At 42.0% G+C, this 13,839-nt stretch overlaps 1 protein-coding gene across 1 annotated transcript in view; it reads right to left on the minus strand.

Moving 5' to 3' along the window:
* Positions 1-11,746: 11,746 nt before the first annotated feature.
* Positions 11,747-13,839, minus strand: part of LOC115388121 (transcription factor AP-2-beta-like) — a 49,351-nt gene continuing 47,258 nt past the window's right edge. Inside the window, exons 3-4 of the mRNA XM_030091063.1 lie at positions 12,986-13,127; positions 11,747-12,584 (exon numbers count right to left, since the gene is read on the minus strand). Of these exons, the coding sequence (XP_029946923.1) occupies positions 12,290-12,584; positions 12,986-13,127 (437 nt within the window). The 3' untranslated portion in view covers positions 11,747-12,289. The remainder of the gene's footprint in view (positions 12,585-12,985; positions 13,128-13,839) is intronic.

Raw genomic sequence — 13,839 nt, forward strand, 5'->3', positions numbered from 1 at the left:
AAAAAAAAAAGAAAACGTGTTAAAATGTCATCTTGAAGAGCTGTTAATCCCATATTATTGCTTATAGTTAAGACTTCTGAGACTTCTGACTTCCTTTGTCACTTCCCATATTCCATATTTCACTATTATCTGTCTCTCTCTCTCTCTCCTCTCCTCTCCTCTCTCTCTCTCCTCTCCTCTCCTCTCTCTCTCTCTCTCTCTCTCTCTCTGTGTCTGTCTCTCTCACTCACTCTCTCTCCATCTCATCCGTCTGTCTGTCCTATTCATTTCTCTCCTTCTATCGAAAGAGCAGAAAGCTCTGAGCCTGGTTCTGCAAAGGTTTCTGCCTCCTAAAAGGCAGTTTTTCTTTCCACTGCCACTGCTGCTTGCTTATGAGGATTTTGGGGTTGAATTGAATCGAATTAAAATTCTCTTGTGAATCGCTTCAGACTATTCAACCATCCACCTATTTTCTATCCCACTTAATCCCAGTGAGGAGGGTGCTGGAACCGCTCCCAGCTGACGACGGGTGAAGACAGGGTACACCCTGGACAGAGCAAACCACACACACACCACACACACACACACCCACACACACACACACACCTTCCCACCCAATGGACATTCAGAGTCACCGTTTACCTTCAATACATGTTTTCTGGTTGTGAGAAGAATCTCACAAGAGAAAGATCCACAGACACACAGGGAGAACAGGTGAAGTTCACAACTGGTACTAAAACTGAGAGAAACATGAAAAAAAACGCCACAGAATTTCTGCTTTCCTTTACATGTTTTGTTTCTGTAACACCCTCATTGGCATTGTGCATCTGGGCCTCATGTTTCACACACAAGATCAAAAGACTAATGTTTTCCTCTGTCACGCCAAAGTTACATCCAAATACACGCACACGTCAAACCACACCAAATGTAAAGCCTCGATTTTCCCTATTTATTAATCTACCTGTTCAATTCTTATTACTGTTTTAATGTTAATGTCATGTGAGGAATGCAAGGGTATCTTTTGGTGTGTGTGTGTTGTGTGTGTGTGACCTAAATGTTGCCCATTTGGTCGTGTGGTTGATGGTCGCGCTCTGAGTGGAGCAGTTGGTGCAGAGAAGCAAATGATGACGTGTCAGAACAAGACTGATATTTTCAAGCGGCACATTTTTTTTCTCCCTGCTCGAGACTTCTGTCTGTCTGTTTGGACAAGAGCTAAACACACACACACACACACACACACACACACACACACACACACACACACACACACACACACACACACTCATGAGCACTTCACACACTCACTTGCATTCTCTCTCTCCCTCACACATGCACCACATGCAATCAGACTTATATACTTACACACACACTCATGTATGTCATTGTACTCTTGCTTTTATTCACGCTCACTGATGCATGCAGAGATAAAGACACACGCAGTCATATAAGAGCGTTTGGGAATAAGGTGATGTTTCATAAAAGCATTATGCCAACTTTTTATATCCCTAATCTATCACAGATGTCATTTATTTTTTAATGAAAAACGTTGAAATATGTAGTGACATGGCATTTAAAGTTCGGTGTGAGACTGATGCTGTGTTACAAGATATTTATTTAGTGTATCGTGCCACAGTCACACACATGCAAACGCACACGTGCTGTCATACCACGTCTGAGTCACACACTCTCTTTGTCTTTAAATGTATTTCATCATAACACTGTGATGGATGAGCCCCTTTACAAAGGCATGAATGCTGAAATATGTCACCATTTCTGACCGGCTTTCAATGGGTGTATTTATTATTGTTGCAAGACGTGAAACAAATGAGGGTTTCTTATCATGCTAGTTTTTGGTGGAAGGGCGTTTTAATCCAGCCCACGGTCTTGCACATACGATTTGTGTGTGTGAAGGGATGAAGCAATGCATCCGTTTAAGTTGAAAGCCTCGATAAGCGAGACACTCATGTTTCTCGCTAAACAATCAGATAGTATACAGCAGCAGTTCTCTGTGTAAACATGCTGAGATATGAGCTTTATCGCCCTCATATCACTGACATCTGGATCTCTCAGCTCTCTCTCTCCTTCTCCCCTGTGCTCTTCGTGTTCCTTTTGTTTTTTTCGTTCCTCTGACATGCCAGTTCATCCGGCAGCGGTTGCATCAGCAGAACCGTTGTCCGTAGCAGTCACGCTGATTTAGCTTCTCTCACTCCCTCTGTTCCTTTTTTTTTGTTTTCATATATTCTGAAAAGGCAGGTGCATGTGCGTGTACACACAATACGCACTCTCACACTTGATCCGCCTCACACAACACAAGACAGAAAGGCCTCTGTTAGCAGAAACTGGAGCGTGTGCTGTGTGATCAGTTGCATTTGTAGGTTTTTCAATTGAAAGCAATAAAAATATTTAAGATCATGCTCAAATGTTTGATATAACCGTTGATATAAACCACATTTTCTCCAAGGAGAGCAAAGACGCATTATCCCTGTTTTCGCTTTGCACTTATCTGAGCGTGTTCTTCTCACATACAGCAGCTTTCACTATATTTTACTTCATCTCCATGTCAACGCTGTCACAACACTGCTGCTCTCTTTCAAGACATTTTTTTTTTTTTTTTTATATTTCACTTTCCGTGTGTTGATAATATCCGTGCAGACGGAGCTGAGCTGACAGTGGAAAATAACTTAGCAGCTTCCCCCACTGTTGTTTAAAGATGAGATACACCATTCTGACAATGGACCGACACCTTTCGTCACCACCTCCTTTCTTTATGCAAAAACAGCGTTGTGGCTGGATGCCATGGGAAGGTACAGTAAACAAAACTCCTTTTTTTTCTTCTCTCCTCTCCTTCCAACACAAAAGCGTCCAACATAATTGAGGCATGCGAGTTTGCGGCTGGCTCATGCCAAACACTGGCTGGGTAAACTGTTGAGGAGAAGAAATGAGCCTGACAAAAAAAAAAAAAAAAAAAAAGAGAAAGCTATCGTTTCTGAGCGATATCTTTAAATTTATGAAAGCAAGTTGATTGCTGATCGCATTCTACATTTTTTTTGGATTCAAAATTGCTTGATTCTCAAGCAAGCGTCTCACTGACACCCATTAATTTCACATGCAGTAGCAAGAGGCTGTCAGTTGTTATTCCAATAAATGTCACAAGTTGCATAAGTATGGCCTTTCCTCGTCAGAGAGGAGCGCATCTCCCTCGCTCTGCACTACCTGCGCACTGCAAACAAGTCTGGACAGCTTTGTATCTCATCCCTCTTTGGATAAACACAGGCAGGAAATGAATGTGGTTTTACAATGATTCACTCCATACTGGAAGCATTTGTTGTCAAAGAAATCCATTCAAAGCAGCTTTGGCCTCACATGTTTACTATTTTCTCTTGCTTTGGAAGAGATGTATCTTTTCATTTGGCTGTTTCCTACCTCTGAAATGCACCTTACCAGAGACAGGGTTCATTTTTGGGTACAGTTTTCTTTTAAAATAGCACAAAAACCAAAGTATCTCACCCACTCCCTCTATTTCTGTCTGTATTTCATTCTGTCTTTACTCTTGTTTGGTTCTCTTCTTCCTCACCGATCTTACTCTGCCATATCCAGCACTTCTCCACGTTTCTCCTCTCCACTGTATCTTTATTAGTGGAAAGTCAAGCGCCAGGGCCAGAGCTTAAACCATGAAGTACAGCTGGTTAGGGACTGCCGGCCAGAGTAATGAGCTTTACCTTTAGCTGAACCATAAAGACTGGTTCCTGCCTATAGGCATTCCTGCTTTAAAGTGAACAACGCACAAACACATGCGCGTGTAAGCTCGACGGCCCATCACCCAGGCTGCAACAGCAACACTTCCAACCGTTTACACGTTTCCCCCATCATGTACAGCTTAAGACAACAAGTCCAGAGTAGTTTTATTTATTTATTTTTTTTTTTTTGGGGGGGGGAGGGGGTTGATTGTTTTCGCAATCATAATTCCTTCAGTCTGAAAGGAAAGACAACAACTCTGGGAAAAATTCAAGGTGCTGACGCACCGCAGATGTTTTGTTTGAGACGAATCGCCAATAAATGTTCCCATAAATCTGGTTAAGACTGCCTGTAAACAATAGAATTGATTTTGAGGGTTTCAGATCACTTGATGGACTTGCTCCAGATTGCTAATGCTTCCTGACCTAACACGCCGCCGGTTTCAGCTGACTGTTTAAACCCCGTTGTCAGTGTGGAAGTGGAGCAGTGTGTCTGTTAGCATGGGACCACGCACTTTCAGAACTATCAAAAGAAATCTTGATCGTGAGTTACACTGTTGTATTTTTTTATACAGTCCTTTGTTAGATCGGTTTTATTTTCCATGCTACCAGTACCAGTGTAAAATGACTACAGTGGAATTCTTCTTCTTCTCACAGACTTTGAGCCGGTTTGTGACGTAATAAGGTGAAATATCGTCATCACTTGTGTTGACTAACCACTCAAATATATCCTGACCTCTGTCGAGATCTTTATCCTTTTTCAGGTCTGTTTCGGTTTTACCGCTTGCGGTTTTCCTTCTTTTTTTTTTAACTTGCTGTCATCACCAACCTTGTTTCCAGTCATAGCTGTTTTCAATGAAACAAAAAAAGTCCAGACATAGTTAGCAAATGGAACAAGCTCCAGTAACACACTGATATTTCCTCCCACACACACACAATTCGTTGGAATCACTTTTCTCGGTGGAGCATAGTGATGGTACTATAACACTATCTGACCTGATGACTGTTTCTATAACTTTAACACATTCAGATCAAACATTATAAAGTAAGGCAGACTTGCAATGAATCAGAGATCATCAATATCTAAAGAGTCAAATTTAAAGCAAAATTATAAACAAATCCTGTGAAATGTATTGAGTGGCAAAACATTTCAAGTTCTTATATTATAGTCACATTTACCTATTTTTCACATCTCGGACCTTCTGATCAGCACAGCTAAGAAGATTAAACGTACTGGTTATATGTGTTGCAACGCTCCAATAGGAAGCTGTCAATAATGGTATGTAAGACCAGACCAATTAAACACAGACGGAGATGATGCATAGGTTGAAACAAGGTGCAGAAATGGAACAGAATACAAATATCGATATAAAATATGCATATATGTTTTTTAATGCAACTTTTTTTTTAAGGCACTCTCCGAAACTCTTAAAAGTGAGATACTTTTCATTATTTTAACGTCATAAAATCTAAAGCATTAAGACATTTATTTCGAATTACAGATGTGGGAAAGCAATGTGCCCAATTCAATATGTATCCAACAAGATAGATAAGGCACTGTCTTCTTATTCAGTTTTACTTTCCTTCAGTGCAACTTGTTATTTTCTGACAAGGCTGTGAAATGTGCCAGATTTTTTTCTTTTTGTGATTTTTTCATCAATTTATCAGATTTTCTTTTTAACAAGTCATTAATCAATCGTGAATGTGCTTTTCCAAGGCAGAGCGGAAAATAAATCTATGCTTTGTCATTATTTACACAAATTCAATAAAATGCCACTGCTCTTTCATTTTTATTTTGGTTTTCGATTAACAGCTGTCAGTTTTGAAGAAAGAGGAAAGAAATGAAGAGCTACAAATTATGATCACAAACCTAATGAAGGCTCGGAAACCAAAATGATCTTCAGACAGACAGGTTGTCTTGTTTCAAGTCAACAGCAGTGTAACCCCAGCAGGTGGTTTTTAAAGCCTCCTTTCATGTTTGGTCAATGGGAAGTGACCATAACTGCGACCTCAGTTTGTCCCTGGATGTACAAGCTCCATTAGCCCCGCTTGGGAATCAGCCATGTGTCGACCGAAGATGATGAAAACTGCTGAACAGTGAGACACAGACAGATCAATAATCCCTGCTAAGACATAATCCAATTAACAGTAACAACACTGAGCAGCAAATGTTTCTTTTCATGACTTTCTTGTTGATCCACAGAAGATTTAACATTTTTGGAGCAAAACATTGTGGAAAAAAAAAAAAAAAAAACAAAAAAAACAAGGAAAACCCCAAACGACCAACGGCACTGCGTTTGTGATGTTTTGTTGTCATGATTTCTGACTGCAGTGAAACCCAGTAAGAAGCGCGCTGTCTGTAAAGTACAGTGCGCTTTGTGTTTACGGGCCTGTTTGTTGACCGAGCAGCTTGTTCCGATTACTGCGCTCGAGCCAAGGTGAACAAGACTTGCCTGTGCGCTGGTTAACAGGAGGACGACTCCAGATGCTTTTCATTAGATAGATGAATGGCGGCAACCATCCTGTGTAATTTATCTGTTTTTGTCAGAGTAAATAAGGAAAAGGAAGGGCCGTCTTACTGGTAGAGGCTGATTGTGTTTGTTGGAGAGGATCTTTTTCCAGTAAGGTGAGTTTGCAGCAGGTCTGGAGGAGCAGGCAGAGGGGTCTTTATTTTCTAGTGGCGGCAGCAAAGAGGCCAGCGAAGAGGGACACATGTTCCCTGAGAAACTGAGACATCTGCTGTCTGTGAGAAGAGAGCACCGGGAGGAGAGCGGGATTGAGGGGTCTCTCCAATCCCGTCCGCACCGGCAGCGGCTGCGCGGCCAACTAATTGGTAAGAGGCCTGTGCGTGAGCACGAAAAGGAGGGGTGTCTGGGTGGCAAGCCAGAGAGGAAGGAGGACAGGCCACCTCATTCCCACACGATGAGGAGGAGGAGGAGGAGGAGGGGAGGAGGAGGAGGAAAACAGCAACCAAAATACAGCAGAGGAGCAGAGTAATGGCTGTTTCCCTCTCTCGCCCTCCTTTCCCTCTCTCTGTAGCCTTTCCAGACCCAGACTCCAGACTAGCTCCATCCTTGTAATTTAGATTAATTTCTTCCACATTTTCCTCAGGGATTAGGTTGCTGCCCCCAACCCCCACTCTACCCCCCCACCCCCCCCCCCCTTCTAAACCCAGCGTACACACACACACACACACACACATTCAGGGATACACGCACGCACACCCCACTCACCCTTTAGTTGCTTAATGCTCTCATTATTGAGCTGCGATCCCCCCTACATCCACCCCAACCACACCCCCAACAAAGCTACCCCCCACCACCCCTCGAAAGAAAACATAAAAACACACACACTCAGCTAAAATTAGTGTTGATGGTCTAATGTCATTAGATGAATCCGGTTATTTGTTGAATAAAACCATTATGTCTTAAATAGTTTCAGCACTGGAGTCGCCTCGGACACGTTGCTATTTTAAAGTTCTGACACCAAATGTTTTATTAATGCTTAAAGCTGCTTTAGAAATGGGAATAATTATCGCACAGTGTGGCTTGTTATGGATCAATGAGGAGGATTTTCCATTTAACTTGTTTTGAACCTCTTTGATCATTTTTAAGGCTTTTTTTTTTAAACAAATAAAACTCAGCGACCACTTTTTGAGGACTTGCTCATTTGGACAGGGATGATGAAGCTGGTCTGTGTAAGGCACGAAGCAGTTAGCTAGTGTGGGGTTTCTCCGGTTGAAAAAGCAACACTTATCCAACTTCTGTACAAACTTCACTGAGACCGAAGTCAAGGGGCTGGAAATTATAAAAGCCGACTTTGGCACAGAGCAGGGTAAACTCAAGCCTCAGAAACAGACAATAAAGCAACACCTGCCCACATCTAAGGCTGATTTATAGTCTCCCATTACCAGAAAACGCAGTGGAAGTACTGGAAAAAAAAAAAAAAACATGGAACATGGAAACACCAACAAGGCCCCAACTCAGTTTCAAACAGGGCTAACCACTGTTCCACCATGTCATGGCAGTATCCTCCCATGTTGCCCTCAAATTTTGCCTTGATTCCCAGGTGCTGCGGTGCAGCAGCACACAGCGGTCAAATAAGAACAGAGTACTGGAACTCTAACTGGAACTCCGGAGTTGGTTTAATGCCAGTGAGTCACACTGGGAGGAGACGCCTTCAAAACAAGTAAACACTGGAACTATTGTAAATCCAGTAAATTTAGGCAAATACACCTTGCAAAAAAAAAAAAAACCCAGTGCCCACATTTTTTTTAAATATATAATTATGTTTAATTATATAGTTTATTGCAAATTATCTGTTTGAACAATCCAAAAGTTTATTTTCTGTTTCAATCTTTAAATAGTTTGCTAAAAGTCTTCTCTTTTTGGGCCATACCTCGAAATGTTTTTTTTAATGGAATAATAATTATATGCTTTGCAGTTCCTGTCGGTTTGATCAGTCGTTTCGTTTTTCTGCCTCCTGTGAAGAATGTTATGCTTTAGGGTTTTTGTGGAATCCCTGCGTGTTATTATTGTGTCATGTTCATTCAGGCATCTGCAAAAACATTTCTTAAGTATTGGAAAATGTCATTCTCAGTTCACAGCACTATTGGACAATTAAAAAGAAGTTGTTTGAACATTTTCTTAATAGTTGCTGCTCTATTAATAATATATCACCAGAAAACTAAAATCCTAGAGGTGTGAAAATTATGAAAATGAACATAAACATAACAATGGGATAACATAACCTTCAATTCAAATATGATGAAAATGAAATTAAAAAAGGGACATTTCAGTAAATGCGTTTTTATTTCAATACCATTTCTAAAGCTAACGGTATCTTTTTCAGTTTTTAAAATATTCAAGTTATTGCCTTCCAATTGTTAAAAGTGAGGATAAACACTGTGCACTGCATACGCAAAGCAAATTAGTATTAGATTTCTATTAATTTTCCTCCCCAAAATGAGAAAAATATATAATTCATGTGAGATTTCGTCGCCATCATCTGTGGCTTGTCGCTAAAGACACGGGACCGTGTTTGAACTCATAAAGTGGTTTCAGTGGTCTGGAGCTACAAGTCAGTGATTAGTCCTGCTGCAAATAAGCCTTAATGTACAACAGATTTGGTAAAGACCTGCAGAAAGGAAGTGGTAAAATAAAGCGAAATGAGTGAAACTACAGTGTGAAGTATTTGAGGAAATTCACATGAAATGTAATAAAAAAAAAAGAGAGAATTGCAATTTTCAAGACTATTAAAAGAACCTTAGAAGTCTTCTGATCAATCCCTCTTTGTTTAGCTTAAAAGTTACTAAAATGATAAGAGAAAGGATCTTCACATAAGTTATAAATAGAATATGACAACATTTTTCCTTTTTGGTGCGATTTTTCCCTCTTTTGCGACAGCTTCGTCACGTGACTGGCAGTGACCTACATGGAAAGGTCATCCAGTCAGAGCTGGCAGAAATACGACTGCAGTTCAGTGGCTCTGAAGTTGACAAGTAGCCCTGGGCATCCTCATGAGAGCTGAAGATTATCTCCAATCGCTAATAAAAGACGTGGATAAATTTCTCTGGTTTTCAAGAAGACAAAGTGGAGGTAACAACCGAGCCCAACAAGCCCACGCTCGCCTCCATTTCCCAGCCAGTATTAGGTGGTCAGAGGTGAATTACTCACACTGTCTCACAGTTGCGAAAAAAAAAAAAAAAAAAAAAATCTTTGACCAGTTACCAAGAAGGCCGTGTTTTGGAAAACACGCATGGAAGAGTGACACATATCAAGCAGGTGCAGGTTATTAATTCTATTTTGTCTGATTAAAGCTGTAAGAAACAAGTTGTGCGATTCGAAGTTGTATAAGTTGCTTTTAATTGACATCCAGCCGTGTCTGAAGCTGCAAGCGTGCTCAGACAAGGATCAACTTCACTGACAATAAAGATGGAGAAAGTGGATGGGGCATGCATGTGGGTAATAACTCCTGACTGACATTAGAAGAACCTCTGATATGACGGAGCGACAGAATCAAAGACAACCGTGAGAGAATAAAGGGAGCCTTCTCGCATCAGATCCTTGTGTTCAGCTGCCCGTCATTTAAGAAAATCTTTGTTATCTCTCTAAACACCTCACTCACAGCTCTTTCTCTATTACCATCATCTCCTCCCCCATAATCTGCTATCCCAGGGCCGAGCGCACAAGCTAACGCGAGCAACTGAAAGCAGTTAAAGTCAACCGCTGAGAGGGCAGAGAGCCACGGGGGCCGACAGGTCTGGTTAGACAGGTTCTGAGGGGAGAGGCTGATACTTGTTTAACTGCTATGAATCCCTCTCTGTTTTTTTTGCTGCGGATGCATTTCGAACCTGTAGCTGAGTGTATGCAGAACTCAGGTTTCACCCACTGACCCCTTAGAGCTAATTGAAATTTAAAGAAGTATTTATGTGAGATGTTGTTAAAGACAAGGGCGGATTTGATCGAGAATGCGTGGAAGCGTTGCAGGCAGCGACACTCAGAAGCTCCCGAAACACACTAACAGACAGACCTCATGAATCAGCAAAGGCCTGGCGAGGCGAGCGATGATTAAGCGCGCTCGCACCACATGCAAATCTCATCTACAGATGTGCATAACTGCTTTTGTTTTTTTTTCTCACAGACATCAAAGGACGTATCATCTGCAGCAAGAAACCTGATGCACCGCATTTCCCATCACTGAAACTCAAAAGACAAACTATTTGAAGCAACAACACACCTGCTCCAAACGCAGGAAGCCGAGAGGAAACGTCAGGATGGGACGTTCGGCGCACAGTCTAGTTAGCATGTGTCAATAGTTGAAGTTTGAACATAAACGAGCCATTTGTCTGCTCTCAGACGTCGTCCTTGCTCATCACATGATTCACTGTGGAGGTCCGCGCCTCCACTCAGCCACACAGCTTATTTGTGAAGCTAAGTGAGAGCAGATAATGATGACTACTGTTCCCTTTAGTTCAGCAGGGGATTTTTTTTTTCCTTCCTAGTTTATTAATAGGAAAAAAAAAAATCTTTCAACACATGACTTGACCATCATCTGTGAAACATTACTGAAAAAGAGGCTACAGAAACAATGGCGCTATCCATTTATAAAAAGTATGTGCACGACTATGTGTGTGTGTGTGTGTGTGTGTGTGTGTGTGTGTGTGTGTGTGTGTGTGTGTGGTGTGTGTGTGTGTGTTTGGCCTTCACAACTACACACTGACTCAGTGTATCAGGCTTGAGCTTTCATTTTATTTCATTTTGTCCCCCCCCCCCCTCAAACTTCAGAACAGTTTTAACATATTTTTCAAAAAAAGTATATCATGCCCACTTCCTAACCTCTACGCGATAAAAACTAACCCATTTATAAAAGTTTAAACACATCATAAAAGTTGAAACCATACACCAGAGTGATACCATTATTTACAGAAGCCCGTTAAATTACAACATAAATTAGAAAATATTTACATCCAGGACACGACACTGGATAATATTCTGTTTGGAATTTAATGTCTAATTAGAAACATTTTTAAAAGAAAGAAGTATGTACATTTGCACACACTCTCACAACATACATGCAGCACACTGGCAGGACTGAGCTTGTTGGTAGGGTGATAATAACTCAGGGTTTTTAAATACTAAGGAGGATGAATACCTTGCTCACAGAAAAAAAAAAAAAGTTTCACCGCCATCTTTTAAAGACAGTGTAATAATGGAAGCATTGCTGTGCCTGTAATCCACATAAACACTGAAGAGGCTTCTATCGTTGCAACTTTAAGATCTCTGATCTCTGGTTTTAGACCGAGCACGAACTGACATACTAATAATCACTTTTTTTCCAGCCCAAACACAAGGCTTAATCATCTCCCAGGAAAAACAAAAAGCACGATAACACTGGAGCCGTTTTGAAGTGGTTGTACAAATCGAGCACAAAGAATAAAAAAACTAAGTGGATTTTCTTCTCTCTCTTTCACTCTCTCTCTCTCTCTCTCTCACACACTCACATGAAATTGTCCTTTGCAAGTCCATTGAGACACAGGAAATCATCGATTTGCCTGCAGACAGAGCAGGAGGGGGAACAGAGGAATTCACAGCCACTCATCTTGAAATGATGTCCTCTCGGGAGAAAAAACAAAACAAAACAAAACATGTATTTGTATATTTTGTTTTCCTCTTGCTTGTCAGGGAAGGTCCTATGGCGGTAGCGTCGCCACACCGTCGACCGTGTTGAACTGCATAGTGGTCGGTCTGACGCGGCGCTCGCTACATTTTCACAGAGTGGGCTCCCATCGAGGACCGGTCGGCGGCGTTCAGCGCGGACGCCAACAACGGCTCAGCTGAAAGTCCACAACTTCTCAAAAATAGAAATTTACAGTGCAAGAGTGCACACACACACACACGCACGCACACACACACACATACACACACTTGCGTACCAATTCAGCTCTCAAAATGACAATACTTAATATTGACGTTTTTTTGTTTTTTTTCCTATTAAAAAAATGTCCAAAAAAGGGGCAGACCACGCAGTGAGGGATTCGGGGGCTCTGAAGTTCATACGGATTCTCCTCTGAGCTCTCATTTCCTGTGCTTGTCTATTTTGTCGGCAGATTTGCTCCCACTGTCTGAGGATCCCTGGGTGTCGCTGCCGGAGCTCAGGTACATCTTGTCCACTTGTTTTAGAGACTCGTTCAGGTAGTTCTGCAGCGAGGTCATGGCGGCGCAGATGGCCGGGGAGCCGAAGCCGTGAGTGATGAGGCTGAAGTGAGTCAGGCAGCCTTGAATTCCGGGTTCCAGGATGGGCGCCGGTCTGGTGTTACCGATGGACGAGCGGTCCTGAGAGAGCAGGTCAGTGAACTCCTTGCAGATTTGCCTGAGGGGGCAGAAACCCAAAATGAGGAAGGATATACCACATGCACCGATTCACTGGAGCCTGAGAGGAAATCCCACAGATGATACCGTATGTGAAGCACTTCAGTCAGCTCAGTACACCACAAGTTAGTTTGTTATTAAAAATGTGTTGATATGTCTACTCGCTACCCTCATTCTGCCAAATGTGCAGAAAAAACATGCAACAATCAATCATTTTAAGTAGGAGTGACTGGTTCAAATGCTGCTGTCTGTCCCTGAGCAAGGCCTTGAACCCCAAATAACCCTTGAGAGCTGCAGTGCAGCAGCCCAGTGTGCACAGTCAGCTATAAATAGGAAAGGTTACATACACAGGAACAATTCGCCCCGGGCATTATAAAGTTTCCTTAAAGAAGAGACACCTACTTGGCAGCAAGCAGCATGTTCTTGCGGGAGTTGACGTCGTTGCGCTCCACATGTGGCCTTCCCAGGTACTTCGGCGATGGCCTTTGCGGGAACTCCGTCTCGCACACGTAGCCAAAGTCTCTTGCTAAATGAACCGCTTCGCCTGAAACAAAAGGTTTGCATGAAATAGAGGATGTGACACTAAAGTCACCTGTGATGTCAAAGCAGTCCAGAGTTGAACCTCCTTTTCAAAATGGTTAATTTGGTGTGTAAACCCAGTTCAATTCCAGACTTGAACTTTTTTTCATTTCTAAAATGGAGTTTGCATGTTTTCCTTGTGTTCTCTCCAGGTACTCCAAGCTTCATCCCAGACATTTCAAGCTTATTCAAGATATCACACACATTCAGTTTGACACCTGCAGGCTATTTAAACTTAAAAATTCAATAAATATCCTCTGGACTGGCGACTTGTATCGGGTGTTCCCCCATTGTGAACCCATCCCTCATTACCCTGAGTTGGATGAAGTGGTTAAGACGATAGATGAATGGATTATTCCAGCATGGTCTTTGACAACTGGTCAAAGATCAAATACTGCACGGCGGGCTATTTATCAACTTACAGCATTAAACTAGGGACCGCACTTTGGGCCTGATTTACACAAGTATTGAGGGGCTGATGAAGTGAAGCAGTTGAACTACAAAATAATCAGCTGTGCTCAGTCTTCTCGCTTAGGGGAGAGGAGTACTGAGTGAATTTATTTCCATCTTCAGGGTGGTTTGACTTGCATGGTCATAATGGGCTTATGTGGATAAATGCTAGCAGAGGTCCCAAGGCGCCAACAACACCGCTTATTGATAGACACGCACATCACTTC

This window comes from Salarias fasciatus, chromosome 5, assembly GCF_902148845.1.
Source record: "Salarias fasciatus chromosome 5, fSalaFa1.1, whole genome shotgun sequence".
In the NCBI taxonomy this organism is placed as follows: Eukaryota; Metazoa; Chordata; class Actinopteri; order Blenniiformes; family Blenniidae; genus Salarias; species Salarias fasciatus.